Source organism: Rattus rattus, chromosome X, assembly GCF_011064425.1.
Source record: "Rattus rattus isolate New Zealand chromosome X, Rrattus_CSIRO_v1, whole genome shotgun sequence".
Lineage (NCBI taxonomy): Eukaryota > Metazoa > Chordata > Mammalia > Rodentia > Muridae > Rattus > Rattus rattus.
Window position 1 is genome coordinate 44879220 of NC_046172.1, and position 17331 is coordinate 44896550.

Here is a 17331-nt window from a genome sequence, read left to right on the forward strand (position 1 = left end):
CGGAGTGTTTGCAGCTTGTCTTGTGTGAGAGTGATTCTCAGCAGTATTTTTAGGATTTTGGTCAGGAGACATCTAGTGAATCTGCTTAGAGTTGTTTACTTCCTGAGCTTCAGGAAGGAATGTTCTACTCTGAAACATCTTGTTGCTTCACCTCCCTTTTAGCATTCTATATGTTAATGAGCTTTCTTTGAAGACAGAAGGGACAAAACTGGTACGCTCAACACCTTACTTAATGAATTAAACTACTACTCTTTAGCTGAACTTCAGGGAACTTCAGCTACCTATCAGCAGTCACATTTAGACTAAGATGATCGATGACAACATGCATGCACAGGCACTGAGGTAGAATGAGTTTCGGTGTATGTATAAGTATACTTACCATTTACATACCAGCAATCCAACTCTCCTTACATTCTTAATAAGCTCTAAAGGAGAAAATGTGACTATTTTACCCATTTTTTTTGTCCAATCATTTTTGTTAGACTATCAACATTCTGTATGATAAAGGAGGGCTTGTATGCAGCAAATGTCAAGAAAATTCCTCATTTAGACATCTTTATAGTAACATACTTGGCATAATATAAGGGAAAGTAAAGAAAAGAAGTAGTATCTTAATAATAAAAGTTTACAACACATTTTATTGTGATATCCACTTGGAGACCTAGGTTTTAAATCCACTTAAGTGCTCAGCCTTCAAGATTATGTTAATACACAGGGACACTGCTCTTCAGAGAAATATGCATCAAAAGTCATGCCTTCTTGTGTAAGAGGACAGACAGCATTCAGTGGGTAATTCAGCAGTGTATGTGCCCTCTAGAAACCATGCTATTTAACGCCCCTTTTATTTTACCTTGAACCCAACTCGCAGGTAAAAAGGATCAAAAAGCACATGCAGATGATCATAAAGCCACCCTGTCTTCAAAATGCTTCTCTTTTATCCATTCTAAAAGCTTAGTTCACAGGACCTTCTTGGAGGATATGGATATATGTAAAAGTTGCTGCATCGAGGCAAACCCAATATTATAGTTTGAAAGGAGGAATTTACAATATTTTTAGTTCAGAAGCAATGTGTCAACTAAGTTCATTTTTACCAAAGCAGTGTTACTAAGCAACTTTGTCACACATCACCTTATCCAATCACCCAGGAAACAGAATTCAAAGCCAAAGCTGATTTAAAGCCTCACACAGGATGAATATGTTTGTACATTCCCATGAACCCGTAACCAGAGAGGCTGAGGCAGATGGATCCCAAGTTCAAGGCCAGCCTATGATACACAGTGAAAACTGAACATCAACACCCCCAAAAAAAAAAACAAACAAAAAACCAAAACAATTTGTCACAGAAAGAGGGATGAGATGGTTTTAATGTATCTGAAGTTACTTGCAAAAACATGAAACAAAATGGTTCTGTTTTTTATATGGGATTATTGTCTAATCCTCCATTGTTTTCATCCCCCAGAGTTGATGTACACTGTTGAACTTGCTGGAGGGCTTGGCGCTATTCTCTTGCTGCTCGTCTGCTCGGTGACCATATATAAATGTTACAAGATAGAAATCATGCTCTTCTACAGGAATCATTTTGGAGCTGAGGAACTGGATGGAGGTAGGATGACTTGCCTGCGTCATTGTTGCTTCTTAATATACTTATCTGCGTCCCACCTTTATTTTAGTCCAGCAAAAGAAAAGTTACGTGCATCTTTGTAAGATCATTTTGGTATGGAAATATGTGTGGTGATTTAGAAGCAATAGGGAGTTTTCTTGGCAAGTTACTCCTTCCCTTTTTAGACTTGTATTCCAAACAACACTTCCAAATTGCAGACACTGATTGCAATGCCATCGACATGTTCCTTTTCTCTCACCTTGTAATCAGCACTGAAAGACCAGCTTCACTTTTCTATAGGTAAGGTGTTTCGCTTTTAATTGTCTTCCCTAGTCAAGCAGTTTGAAGCGAATTTCAATTTGTTCTTGTTTAGACAGATAGCTGTTTTTCCTAACCTATACTGACTATTTTAGCATTCTTCCAAGAGACTCGCCAGTCTAGTCCATCTCTCTATTTTTAGATGCTAGGATCCTGTCTGTCATTCCAAAAGTAGACCAACGGAAAAAGTACAAAACCCACATTGTTTTTATAATAACACATCTAACACCTTTGCTCATATGGAACAAGTAAACTGTGTTTATAGAAACAGTAATTATCATTTACTTAAAGCCATCCAAGAATATACGTACATTCGAAAAAGAATCTAAGGGTCATAAAATTGAGCTCCCAACACCATCTATTAGTGAACTTCAAGGTATTTTGTGTTCCTTTGGGGTCACTTGGAAAATGTAAGTTAAACTTACAAAATACATTGAAAGTGCCAAGAGTAGTGCAAATTATTGTGGTTTCTCAGTTCTGTTGATAAACATTCCTCTTTGTTAGTTTTGCATTAAATATTGCAAAAGAAAATGAAACTTTGTACCTATTTCCATGGGTCCATAGACATAGCTGTTACTTGTCAAACTTTTAAAAGAAGTGGTTTATTGGTATCGCCAATATCCTCTCCATTTACCCTTCCCCATTGCTACTAAGGTAAAGGACAGGCTGCAGAAACATTGTTTTGTGTTTTCTTTATTATCACTAAATTATTTTATTTATTTAAATTCCAAATGTTGCCCTCCTTCCTGGTGTCCCCTCCCCTTTGGCTCTGAGAGGGTACTTCCACACCTAGCCCCTCCCCCACCCACCTACTCCCACCACTGCCCCCCACCCCCCAGCATCTTCCTTCTCTAGGGCATCAAGTCTCCACAGGATTAGGCACATCCTCTCCTCTCCCACTGAGGCCAGACAAAGCAGTCCTCTGCACACACTTAGCTGGGGCCACAGACCAGCTCATAGTATGCTCTTTGGTTGGTGGCTTAGTCTCTGGGAGCTTAGAGGGGTATGGGTTAGCTGATACCATTGTTTTTCTATGGGGTTGTCATCCCCTTCAGTTCCTTCAGTCCCTCCCCTAACTCTTCCATAGCGGTCCCTGACTATAAGTATCTGCATCCATCTCAGTCAGCTGTTGGTAGAATCTCTCAGAGGACAGCCATGCTAGGCTCCTGTCTGCAAGCAGGAGTTTTCTTAAAGTGTTTTTTTCTTAGTTGTTCTTTGTTTTCCATTTTTTCCCTGTTCACATAAATTAGTATATTTTGGTTATTTCAAGAATATATAAGAAAACTGTCAATGTCAGAACTACTGTTGGATGAACACAATTATCTGTGTGCCATGCATCCTAAAATTATTCCTACAAAACTTCATAAAAGTTACAAGTTCAGTATTATAATCTGCACTTTATTAACAAGGTAACTGAGCCTCCCCAAAATTAAATAATCCTTATATTTGTATAGAATTTCTAATTTTTAAGGCTTTATATTTTATACAAAATTTATATAGCAGATTTGATAAATCCCAGAAACCTTGAATTACTTCTCAATAAACTACTTTGTAATAAAATACATTAATTAAAATAATAAATACATATTTAAATACATATTTAAGTAAACAAAAGTTAAGTAATTTATTCAAAATGATAATTCAAGTATTGCTGTAAATGGCCAAGTAGGATTATAAATGAAGTCTATTTCCAAATCCTTTATATTCTGTTACCAAGTCTTCTGTATTTTTAAAATTTAATATATTCAACATAATCTGAATACATGCTGTTATTTGTGCAATTAGAAGTGGATGATATTTGAAAAAGCAGTTTATCTAAACAATTTCACATTATCTAATAACCTTACTTTAAATATTTTTATTTTGTTCTGAATGATATGAAAATGATTTTACCCAAGCAATCAATTTCCAGTGCAGGCTTCATCTGTCATTTTCTGAACATATAAAATGACAGAATTTAATTTTTACAAAAAGCAGAACCATAAACAGTTGAATTTATTTTGAGGAACCTTGACACCTATACACACTTGACTGGGTTACTTGTATAAGCCTAATGGATTTCATTGCTATTCTGAAGCTATTTGGGTCCTCATTTTTTGTATTGTTTTAGGTGAGAATACAAAGCAGAGAAATAGTAACAAACAATATTTTAACAAGTTAAATTATACTACAAAAAGCTAATTCAGTTTATAAATGCCTTAGGATTTGTTAAAGCCTGTCCTTCAGGCTATCTTGAGCATAATCAGGTATATAAGTGCTGGGGCTTTCTTTGAGATGCTCCTGTGAATGCAATAAGCCTAAAGAAAGCCACGGTAATAAACTCAATTATCATCTGGGTAAGATTAATGTATGCATGATATTGCTAAAGAGAAACAGAAAGCAAAGCCTGCTAAGGCAGAGAACATTGAAATGGTTTTATGAGAAGTTCATTCTGCAAGTGCAGTGATCCTTCTGGAATTAAAACAGACCTGTTCCTGCTGAGATAGTGACCAAGAGCCTTTTTTATTTTATTTTATTTTATTTTTTGGTTTTGATAATACCGTTTCATTTTTTCTCTTTTATTGGATTTTTTTATTTACATTTCAAATGGTATCCCCTTTTGGGGTTTTCCCTCCAGAAACCTGCTATCTCCCCCTGCTTCTATGAGCGTACTCTAACACTGCACTACCCATTCCATCCCACCTCCCCGCCCTGATATTCCCCTACACTGGGGCATCAGGCTTTGACAGGACCAAGGCCTTGTCCTCCTATTGATGCCCAACAAGGCTATCCTCTGCTACACATGCAGCTGGAGCCAGGGGTCTGTAAATGTGTACTATTTGGTTGGTAGTTTAGTCCCTGGGAGCTCTGGGGTGTCTGGTTGGTTGATATTATTGTTCTTCCTACTGAGTTGGAAACCCGTTCAGCTACTTCAGTTTTTTCTCTAACTCTTCCACTGAGGACCCCGGTCTCAGTTCAATGGTTCATTGCAAGCACCCACTTCTGTATTTGTCAGGCTCTGGCAGAGCCTCTCAGGACACAGCTATATAGGGCTCCTGTCAGCATGCACTTCTTGGCATTTACAATATTGTCTAGGTTCGGTGGCTATATATGGGATGGATCGCTAAATGGGGCAATCTCTGGATTGTCTTTCCTTCAGTCTATGCTCCACACTTCTCACCATATTTCCTCCTGTGAGTATTTTGTCCCTCCCTCTAAGAAAGATTGAAGCATCCACACTTGATCTTCCTTCTTACTGAGCTTCATGTGGTCTCTGAATCATATCTTGGGAATTCTGAGCTTTTGGACTAATATTCACTTATCAGTGAGTTCATGGATGTGTGTTCTTTTGTGATTGAGTCACCTCATTCAGGATGATATTTTCTAGTTCAATCCATTTGCCAATGAATTTCATGAAGTCATTGCTTCTTGTGTAAATGTACCACATTTTCTGTATACATTCCCCTGTTGAAGGGCATCTGGGTTCTTTCCAGCTTCTGGCTATTATAAATAAGGCTGCTATTAACATAGTGGAACATGTGTCTTTGTTGTATGTTGGAGCATCTTTTGGGTATATGCCCAAGAGAGGTATAGCTGGGTTCTCAGGTAGTGGAATATCCAATTTTCTGAGGAACCTCCGGACTGATTTCCAGAGTGGTTGTGCCACTTTGCAATCCCACTAACAATGGAGTAATGTTCCTCTTTCTCAACATCCTCGCCAACAACTGTTGTCACCTGAGTTTTTGATCTTAGCCATTCTGACAGGTGTGAGGTGGAATCTCAGGGTTGTTTGGATTTGCATTTCCCTGATGACTAACGATGTTGAACATTTTTTAGGTGCTTCTCAGCCGTTCGATATTCCTCAGCTGAGAATTCTTTGTTTAGCTCTGTACCCCATTTTTAATAGTGTTATTTGATTCTCTGGAGTCTATCTTCTTGAGTTCTTTGTATATTTTGGATATGAGCCCTCTATCAAATGTAGGATTGGTAAAGATCTTTTCCCAATCTGTTGGTTGCCATTTTGTCCTAATGACAGTGTCCTTTGCCTTATAGAAATTTGCAATTTTATGAGGTCCCATTTGTCGATTCTTGATCTTAGAGCATAAGCCATTGGTGTTTTGTTCAGTAAATTTTCCCCTGTGCTCATGTGTTTGAGGCCCTCCCCCACTTTCTCTTCTGTTAGTTTCAGCTGGTTTTATTTGGTACTTGATCCACTTGGACTTGAGCTTTGTAAAAGGAGAGAAGAATGGATCAATTTGCATTCTTCTACATGCTGACTTCCAGTTGAACCAGCACCATTTGTTGAAAATGCTATCTTTCTTCCATTGGATGGTCTTAGTTCCTTTGTCAAAGGTCAAGTGACCATAGGTGTGTGGGTTCATTTTTGTGTCTTCAATTCTATTCCATTGATCTACCTGCCAGTCTCTGTACCAGTACCATATAGTTTTTATCACTATTGCTCTGTAATAAAGCTGGAGGTTAGTGATGGTTACCATTCTTAAGTAATTCTCTTTACCACAATGGACCTGACTTGTACAGCTTCTAGAAACACTGTTTTATAAGACACCTTTCCAGTAATATTAAGAATGTAACAAGTTTGGTGCTGGAGGGACAACCCAGTGGTCTAGAGTACTGGCTGCTCTTACAGAGGACCCAGCCTGAGTTCCCAGCACTAGTATGGTGCCTTCTTGAGAAAAGGAACATAATTCTTTACTCTTACTGATTCTACCTCGAAACCCAGGTACTTCCATCTATCATCCCTGGTACCCAGAAACCCTGATGCCCATCTTCTTCTCAGAAATCCACACAATTGTCTAATCTTAGAGACATTCCTTCGTTTCTTTTTTTTTTTTTTTTTTTCTTTTTTTTTTCCGGAGCTGGGGACCGAACCAGGGTCTTGCGCTTGCTAGGCAAGCGCCCTACCACTGAGCTAAATCCCCAACCCCATTCCTTCGTTTCTTAAATAATTACTGATGTAGAGTAGAAAGCATTTTGGAAAATATCAAATTCCTATGTACTGAGCTCTCCACTCTGCATTTACCTCTTACAAAGGATATGATTGTTAGCAGAAATATCTGGTCTTGCAAAAGTTTTTGACTTTTAAAGATGCATAATTTCATAGTCAAAGGTGAACCCATTTCTTTTGTTTTTCTTTTTTATTCTTAACCATTTTATCGGAATATTGATTCTAAAACATGAAACATAAAATACTCTAGAGAGCAACAATAAACAAAGAGTATAAAAAAGAATGTTGAAATGAAGATTAGCTGTTAGGTGAGTGGTACATAGCTCTGGGGTAGAACACATGTCTAGCACACGTCAGGCACTGGGTTCCATTCCAATCATTAAAGGAAAAAATCATTTTATTAGTCTTCTGAAGATTTATTATTTTATTTTTACTTTGAAACATACAACTTGAAAGAATTTTAACCTAAGTCCAAATGATTCCCATTCCAAAATTGTATCCAATGTAAAAGATCAGGAAGTGGAGAATTTGGTATCAGGAACCCATTCAGCCAGTTTTTAAAAGTCCGTATAGTATTTCCTGAATCTATCAGTTCTGTATCACAAAGATTCTGATACAGAAGGATTATATTGGGTAAGTTTTTAAAGGATAGAATATATTTCTGATTTGCTTTCTCCTTTTGTTCCCAACCCAGCTAACTACTCAGTCTTGTAGATAAATTACAGATGTTTTGTTACCTGGATTCAAGCCTTGTCACTGCTTTTTTGCTTTCTTTCTCTTAACTCCATAGTGCCCAGCTTTTTGGGACATGTTTATTGAACTATTGTCGCTTGTGTTTGTGAACACATAATTGTTAAATCTCACTATCCATACAGTTCTGTTGGTTCAGTATTACTTTTGTTATTATATGTTGACTATTTATGTGAGGTTAAATACCAAATCTGGGTTTTACAGTCCTTCCCTCTTCTACTTGCTCTTCAGCATTCTTTCTAATCCCCAAGGAAAACATCAAAATATCAGCCTTCTTTGTTTTTCCATGCCTTTGCCTGGAGTTTCTCTTCCAGGTTTATTTAAAAATGATAACCCCTCATTGTGTTTATTTTTTTCCAGAGCAGAATGTTTATTCCCCTTCTCCCTCTGCCTCTGGGTATATAGGTCATGGTTACTCATAATATTAATGATGCAAGTTTTAGGAACATTAAAATAACCAACCCAATTCATATTTTGAAGATGAAGACAGATATCTAATTCAATGCTTTGTATTATTATCAGCATTGGACAAATGAGTTAAAACAATCTTTTAAAATCTCTACTCCATCTTTAAAAATTGAGCACTTGTTTCCTGTAGAATATACACAACAAATTGGCATCTGTGCAATCTTGGATCACACATATACTTAGTTTTCTTTCTCATTCGACTACAAGTTCTTTCCTTATTTGTAGATTCGGGAATACTGTCTTCAGGTACACAGTGAATGAAATAGTATGTCTCTACATATCACTCTTTAAAAAATTTATAGAACTGGCCTTTTGTTATCATCTTTTTTTTGTTAGTGGTGATTAGTGAAATTGTATACACACAGTTTTTGAACTCCCAAAGAGAAAACAAAACGTTATTTTGGGCATATGTCCTATTTAAAGTCATTCAAAGTCACCAACTGTTAAGTGGTATGTCAGTCCATCTTAACGGACATCCAGTGCTCTCTGCTACTAGTCTGCTACCTCTTCCCTCTTGTTGCATTAACTTTCTGAGGAGATAAGAGTATATATCTATTCAGCCAACATAGGGCACTGCAGACAGATAAATGTAACAATTCCATCCAAATCCAATGTATTCAACCAATGAATTTTCAGAGGCCTTACTTAAAGATCATGGCTGAGGGGTTTCTCACAGGAATATAGGTGACCCCAAAACAACTGCATCACCAAAAAATTCCCCTCCTTCTTGGATAATGTCCTTATGAAAGCTGTATCATAGAGTTTTACTTCCTGTTAACCTATCCAATCTTAGACACATATACACACATACATACACACACACATGACCGCCACCACCACCAATATCAATAATAACAGAAATGCAAACAAATAAAAACCAAGCAAGCAAACAAACAAACAAACAAAAAGAAACCCCTAGCATCTCACATGATCACTTACTTCCGGTGGGAAGTAAGGGCAGAAGGGAATAATGGCTGCATTCCCAGGTGAATGTCCTGTGATTCTCCCCTACCTTCTAACGAGGGTGACAAAAGCTCCATTGCCATTCTGTAGACCTAGATATCTCTGCAGTGTTTTGCTTGTTCTGTTGCCATGACTAACAGTACAAAGTAATCACTACTCCAGAATTTCCGATGTGATGATTATGTTGTACCTCAAGTAAAAAGCCATACTACTTCTCTTAAGACTTCCAACAACTATCCTAGCTATTACCTTCTTAAAGCTGCAGAGAAAGGACTTTAAGATCTGTTGAATGACTCTAGAGCCAGTTTGCTGTATAGTTAGGATACATTTACTACTAAAGAGCTTCAAGAAGTTGTTTTTCTCTCATGTTTTATCCATTCTGAGGAATCAAACCTATGGCATTGTGCATACTGGACAAGTGCCCTACCACTTAAGCCTCCAAGGGGCTCCTTCATAAAGCAGAAATTAAAATCTCAAATGACTCAGAATTTATCGAAGTTCAGCTCATCTGCTGTTGTTCTCATCATAAAACATCACAAATATTGTATTTTTACCTTTTAATTTACCTTTGTGGGTATGTGAATGTAAATTCACATATACACAGTCCATACACAATTTGGAGGTCAAGACCGTCTCTTGTGCTGACCCTCTCTTTCTACTCTCTTCGATGTGGGGTAACTTTGTTGTTTTTCTCCTTGGTATATGAAGACTAGCTGGCCTGGGAATTTCTAGGGTTCTTTTTTCTCAGCTTCCCATCACCCCAGAAGCTTCAGACTTTAGATATTGCTGCTACTGTGTTTGGATTGTATGTAGCTTCTGAGGATTTGAACTTATGTCCTGAAACTTGCAGAGAAAGTACTTTCAAGTTCTAAGTCATGCAACCAGAGCCATGTTTTAATTATTGCCACATGTTATATGCATGTTATCTTAGCACTCAGTAGGCTAAGGTAAGAGAATGGTAAATTTGTGGCCAGCCCAGTGTGTAGATAAGGGCCGTGTCTCAAAACCTATGTAATTTAGTGTTCCATTTAAATCTTTAAGAAGATATAGGTAAACAGTCTGGAAATATATGAAATGGCAAATGTATAATCTAGACCAATTTATAAAAATGTTGAATTGCTTGATTCAAGCTGCTTTATTGGAGAATATATTTTACACAGACTACCATAACAGAATTGAAACTAAAGGCAAGTTAAGTCTAGGTAGAGAATTTAGCAAACTTCTTGGTTTAAACTTAAAGATCACCAAGAAATGAAAAACATTAAACAGCAATTCAGTAAAGCACAAAGATCAAAATAGTAAGATTATAAGTTTATAACCTTAATGTCTGAACTCCTTAATTATTTATAAAGTTCTACAATATTTTTAACATCAAAAACTACATCTTAGAGATGTGAGGTTGTATAGGAATGCAAAACATTTCCTGAGACCGAAGAGAGAAATGTGGCCCAAATTATATCAGTGACAACTTGTAATTATCAGTTTTCTGAGTTATCTTATTCCTAACCGTACACCTTTGACTCTCCCAGTTTTATTTTAGTAATCCATTTTGTGAAAAATGGGCTCTGTCACTTTCATTTATGTTACTTATAAATATTTGGGAGTAATAAAAAAGACAGCTGCCAACAACATCTGACAACTACTCAATAGATATTAAAGATCCTGCTCTTAATCTCAAATCATTTCCCTTGTCAGTATAACTCTTTCCTAGACAGATTCAATATACCATGTTCATCTAGAAAAGAGAGGTCAGCTTATACTTTTAAAGATATGTCTTTCTAAAACCACAATCCATGAGTTGCTCAGCTTCTTAATCTTCTTACACAATATTAAGCCAATATTCTCGGATGTGTTAAAGAGAAGGATGTGCTTGTCAGCACCTTAAACAGGTTTATTTCAGCTTTTCTTTCTCTCCTGAAGATTATTTAATGATATTTAGTGTTGACTCTTCGGTTTGATTTGGATTGGTTTGTTTCTTGAGACAGTACTCACTGCCACTGTTATGTTTAAATTTGTCTTGAACTCTTCACCTTAAATGATCTTCTTCAACCACCCAAATAGCTTAGACTATACACACACATCGCCACATCCAATATGTTTTATTTTGTTTTGCTTTGGAACTGTTGCCTGAATAATTTATTAGCATCATTTCCACCTCTCCCTCTCCACCTTCTAAATGATCTCATGTTTCCCACTCCCTCTCAAGTCTTGTTTTTATTATTTACACACATACACACACACACACACAGACACACACACACACACACTCACAAATACACGCACAACTGAGTTTATTTACTGCTGTTCATATACACATGTGTTTAAGATTGACCTCTTTGGATTGTATAACCTATCAGTGGTCTCATCCCTAGAAAAAACTTATTATCCCTCTCTTAGCAGCCATTGATTCCGTATAGTCTTAATGTAATCATGGGAAATTCTCCTATCAGCATTATCATGTTTTTTGGTTGGTTTTTCTTTTTCTAGTCACTATGTAAGTCTTGTTTAGGTAATCTTATTGTTGAGAATTCATGGGGGAAAACGTCTCTGTTAATGACTAGGGGAAACAATATTGTATCAGGTATCCTGGTCTTCTGGATCTTAAAATCTTTTAGTCCCCTCTTTTGTATTGTTCCCTGAGCCTTGAGTATACAGATTATGTTGTAGATTTACTAATTAGGGCTGGGCAGAGAAAACCTTCTTATAATATTTTAAGTTAATATTTTTATTTTATTAAGATTTATTTATTTTGTGTATATAAGTACACTGTCACAGTCTTCAGACACACCAGAAGAGGGCATCTGATCCCATTTCAGGTGGTTGTGAGCCATCATGTGGTTGCTGGGAATTGAACTCATGACCTCTGGAAGAGCAGTCAGTGCTCTTAACAGCCGAGCCATCTCTCCAGCCCAATATTTTTACTTCTTAACTTAATTAACTTAATATAAATGCTCTTTTTACTGTAAAAATTATTTTTATGAATCAGTAAATACAATAGTTATTTCAGTTACTATAAAAGGAGAAACCTGTTGAATATGTTTTTTAACTGATTAAATGTTGAGTTTCTTATTTTGTTTGCATTTTATTGGTGACACATGATAGCGAGAATCCCATGAAAACCATGCAAAGAGTTATTTAATGACTATACTTGAGATAATGATAAATATTAGAATTCCTACTGGCTGTTTTCCATCTTTGTAGTGGGCAATATTTATTTAGTTGATGACTGAAACCTCAGAATAAGAAACAGGCTTTCTTAAGCCCTATCACTATGTTTATCATTTTTATACTTTTAATTATTTTATAAATCAAAGTTGAAATTAAATAATCATAGCCTCCTTTAAAAATATCCAAAGACAGTGTTGTTTAATGCAGTATATGTATTAATCACACACTATTTTCTAAACATGTAGCTTTTTCTAAACATGTCTAAAGACTACTTATTATCTGGGTCTAAAATATTATGAAAATTGGCATCTCATTACATTTGTTTGTTGTCTGTTGGTAATGCCAGAAGTTCAACCTGCTGGTGATGCTACCAGTTTATGAGTTCTGGCAGTAAGCTCCATGCCCTTACTCCTTCATGACTCTTGCCATTGAATATTTTTCCTACTATTTTCATCACAACAAAATAATTGAAGGTAACTTTGTACTTCCAAGCTACTTGCAGAATTGTTGGTGCTATTGAACACAAGATAAAAATTAATACAGCCTTCCTTTTGGGGTTTTAGGATCGGAATGTTTGAAAATATTTTTTAATAAAAGTAAATATTGTTAATATTTTATTGCTTCTAGTCTAGAACTTACTTTGCTAACTTTTTTGGCAGATAACAAAGATTATGATGCCTATCTGTCATATACCAAAGTGGATCCTGACCAGTGGAATCAAGAGACTGGGGAAGAAGAACGTTTTGCCCTTGAAATCCTCCCTGATATGCTTGAAAAGCATTATGGATATAAGTTGTTTATACCAGATAGAGATTTGATCCCAACTGGAAGTAAGTTAATGGTTTCTCTTGTATATTTCATTTGTGTGTGCATGTGTATGTTGTAAATTGGTATGTATTTGTAGTCACATACATAGCATTTTAGTGTCTCAAGAAATAATTTTTGTGGTTGGGGAGGGGGAACACCCTCATAAAAGACAGAAAACTGGGAAAGAGAATACCATTTGAAATGTAAATAAAAATATCCAATAAAAAATAAAAAGAAACATTTTTGATGAAATTTAAATTTTATATGCCATAAGATGCTTTATTTTTCTATAAAGCATTGTATTTTATGATCCTTAATACCTATTTAAATCAAATGAGATATTTCCATCTGGAAAAAATATCTCTGATATTTCTACAATGGAGGCCAAAACTGTCCAAAGTGCCAATTCATTGCTTCATCTTCACAATGTGTTAACCGACAAACAATTCTTACTACTATGTGATCCAAACTAATAGAGACTTTTGGAGCCTCTTATCCAGTTGACTTACCTCCATCTATCTTTTTTTTTCTTTTATAGCATACATTGAAAATGTAAGCGATCGTGGATTAAGCGTGATGCTGTCATGACCCCAAATTATGAACCAAGGGCTGGGCATCTTTGAGCTGGAAACGCAGACTTGAAACATGCTTGTGACTGGAGAAATCAAAGTGATACTGATCGAATGCAGCGAACTCCGAGGAATTATGAACTACCAGGAGGTGGAGGCCCTCAAGCATACCATCAAGCTCCTGACCGTTATTAAATGGCATGGACCAAAATGCAACAAGTTGAACTCGAAGTTCTGGAAGCGTTTACAGTACGAAATGCCTTTTAAGAGGATAGAACCCATTACACATGAGCAGGCTTTAGATGTTAGTGAGCAGGGGCCTTTTGGGGAGCTGCAGACTGTCACCGCCATTTCAATGGCTGCTGCCACCTCCACAGCTCTAGCCACTGCCCATCCAGATCTCCGTTCTACCTTTCACAACACCTACCATTCACAAATGCGTCAGAAACACTACTATCGAAGCTATGAGTACGACGTACCTCCTACGGGCACCCTGCCACTTACCTCCATAGGAAATCAGCATACCTACTGTAACATCCCTATGACACTCATCAATGGGCAGCGGCCACAGACAAAGTCAAGCAGGGAGCCGAATCCAGATGAAGCCCACACAAACAGTGCCATCCTGCCGTTGTTGCCAAGGGAAACCAGTATATCCAGTGTGATTTGGTAACAGAAAAGCAAAGGACATCCCGTTCCTGGGAGTTTGAAAGGAATCTGCAGTCCAGTGCCTGGAACTCAATCCTCGACTGCTGCTGTTAAAAACATGCATTACAATCTCTAGAACACGAGGAAAAACAGGGTCTTGTACATATATTTTTTGGAATTTCTTTGTAGCATCAGTGTTTTCCTGTTTTACCATGTCTCTTACCATTACATCTTTTTGACTTTGTTTTGTATGTCATTGGATTTGTAAATTTACATTTTTTTTAAAGAAGAGACTGATGTATAGATAGAAACTCCCTCCCTTTTTTCCTTCACTAATTTAGTTATAGAATGAGTTTTTAATTTTCTTTTAAAATTTTATTTTGCTTTTAACATTTCCTTGGGGTGCTTGGACAAATCTATCTGATGGGACAAGGAGCACCGGATCCTCTCTCAGGTTCTTCCTAGGACCAGCTTGGCCATATGGGCCTTCAGAAAGCAGTGCGACTGAACGCCAGCCTTGCATTGCCGTTTGGGAACAAAAGAGAGAGAGAAAGAGAGAAGAAGATCTGTTCATAGGAGGGCCCTGCCAGTCAGAGCCCTGAAATCTCTTCCTTGTCCCCACCTCATTCCCCACCTCTACCCTTCTAATGGCAGCATGATGTGTAAACTCTGCAGGGGGTAGGGGTAGGTCTAACTGTCTTAACATTTAATTCACTGCTCTTCAGAATACACTCTAGACCCAAAGTTGTGCTAGTCATTCAACAGTGACCACTACAGAGTGCTCACGACAGAGTGAAGATCAAGGGCATGAAAATGGGGAGAGTGTTGTTTCCGTTTTTAAAAATGAGTTGATGTACCCTTATATATATATAAATATAAATATAAATATATATATAAAACAGCAAAACAAAACAAAACAAAGAAAAAAACACACAAAAATACAAAACTGAAAAAAAAAAGCCCTATATTTGATCACTTCCTGGAAAGGCATGAATGTGTTTGTGGCTGTTTTTGTTTGATAATCTACTTCCTCTTTTCCCTCTATAATTAATTTTTCTGCAAATGAGATTATGTGCAAATACCAGGCAAGCTAACTCAGATAGGTGAATCAAGGCAAGTAAAAACGAAATTTACATTGAAAGCTTCCAAACCAAAGGGAAGAACAGGATGTGTCATCAAATATGTTTTGTTACCTTGTATTATACAAAATGTTATCTTCTAAAGAGTCAGAAAAAAAATCTGTGAAACTTATTGTGGGGTCCCCTTGTACTTAAATGTTAACTGACTTGTATTTACTTTTCAATGCTACATTCAGAACTTAAGTGGTTTCAGTTTATGAACATAAGCAGCATTTATTAATATCAAAGTTGTTTAAATAATATCTCAGGAGGTCAAATGTATGAATAACAACACAAACTACTACTTTCAAAATAAACATTATTTACACAAAATAGTTTTAAATTAGATCAGAAAATACTTAAAATACTTAATTTTTGTATAGAAATTAATTTAATTTTAACTATATGATTCTATCTTTCAGAAACAGAAAGTTGATGCTCCCAGGAAATTTGTCACTTACTATCTAGCTTTATGTTGGAAATCACATAAGCAGCTAATTCCTTGTCATGTTAACTATGATGCTCAATCAATCACGAAAGATCCTGCAAAAGGCAGAATTGTTAAAAGGACAATGTTACCTATGTAGCTTTTAGTTTTCTTTAAAAAAAAAATCGACGTGACAAAAACCATTGATAATAGACCTTAAGCTTTATAGATCTTACTTTAGTGATTCATCATGGGAAATTCCTGCTCAGTCATCATCTGTGGGTTCATGTAGTGACTACTCTGTCTTTGCTTAATTCCTGCCACACCATACAGTGAGAAAATAATTCTAGAGTTTGGGGCACAAGGCTAAGGTGTGAGTGGGCCACATAGACATAAAAGTATAAATCACAATAGAGTTCACTGGGGAAAACAAGCTAGAACTGTGAATGCAGGTGAAACAAGTACAAACATTTTGTAACAATGCAAAGGTCTCAGTGTCTGTGTGACAAGGCAAAGGAGCCTTGGGATGTGCATTGATTTTTATTTGCTTAAAAAATGTTGACTTCCCCGACAACTTGCCTGGGTCTTCTCTACAGTACGTCTTTATTCTTGTGCTCCCCTTGGTTCTGTGTCACATTTTCAAAAACCAGAACTGAAGCTTCAAGGACACATAAAACTTTAAGGTCAGCTTTGCACACTGGGTTATTTTCAGAAACGGAGAAGGCCATTGTTTACTTTGTACTATGGACACTTGTCATTGGACTGGATTCCAAACTCCCCCAGTACTCAGAAGAGTGTAAATGTGGCAATGGCCTGATTTATTTCTTTGCTTATTTTTTTTAATTTTTTAAGTGCACGATGGGTGTGTGGAATAAATGTAGAGGAAGTAATCAGACCACAGTCATATTTTAGGCATCCATAGGTATTAATTTAGCTGCATTGGGAGTACATTTTTTGTTCTATTTTTAGTGTAGATTTAAGCACTTTGAATAGCATGATTCAGGGATTGATGGGTAATATTTGATACTCTCACAACGTAAGAAACTTTTTTTCCTCCAATGCTTTGTTATATTTACAAATGAAATAAATGCAAAGGAAGCTATTTATAGCTTTAGAAACATTCCTCCCAAGTTTCTATTCCTCTATCAGCTCCACATGAGAACCAGATAAGGGAACTCATGGTTTCACGTGTTCTATGTGTAACAGAAGTTCTGTGAGAACTCAATAAAATGAAGAAAAAAAATATGTATTTTCCCTAGTGCTTAGGTTTCATCCTTCTCTTTCTGTTTGTTTGGGGTTCTGGGGGATAAGATTATTCTAGCTATAAAAACACATTTGAAAATGTGAATGTGTTAGCCAAGCTGGGGGGAAGAATGGACTTCCAGACTTGGACATGTGTGATATTTGGTATTGCCTGTTTTTCATCAATCACCGCCTGAGCTCTGAATGATACATTATGGATTCAAAGTCCATTTGGTTCATTAGTGTAACCTCAACTTGCTGCTTCTGAGCATCTTAGTCTTTATTCTGATGCTCAAATCTTTGATTAT

General features: G+C 36.6%; 1 protein-coding gene across 1 annotated transcript in view; it reads left to right on the forward strand.

Moving 5' to 3' along the window:
- LOC116887861 (interleukin-1 receptor accessory protein-like 1) overlaps positions 1-16352 on the forward strand; it is a gene marked incomplete at its 5' end in the record, with an annotated part of 44360 nt that extends 28008 nt beyond the window's left edge. The window contains 3 exon segments of the mRNA XM_032889359.1: positions 1460-1603; positions 12872-13042; positions 13558-16352. Coding sequence (XP_032745250.1) covers positions 1460-1603; positions 12872-13042; positions 13558-14261 — 1019 coding nt within the window.
- Between the last annotated feature and the right edge of the window lie 979 nt (positions 16353-17331).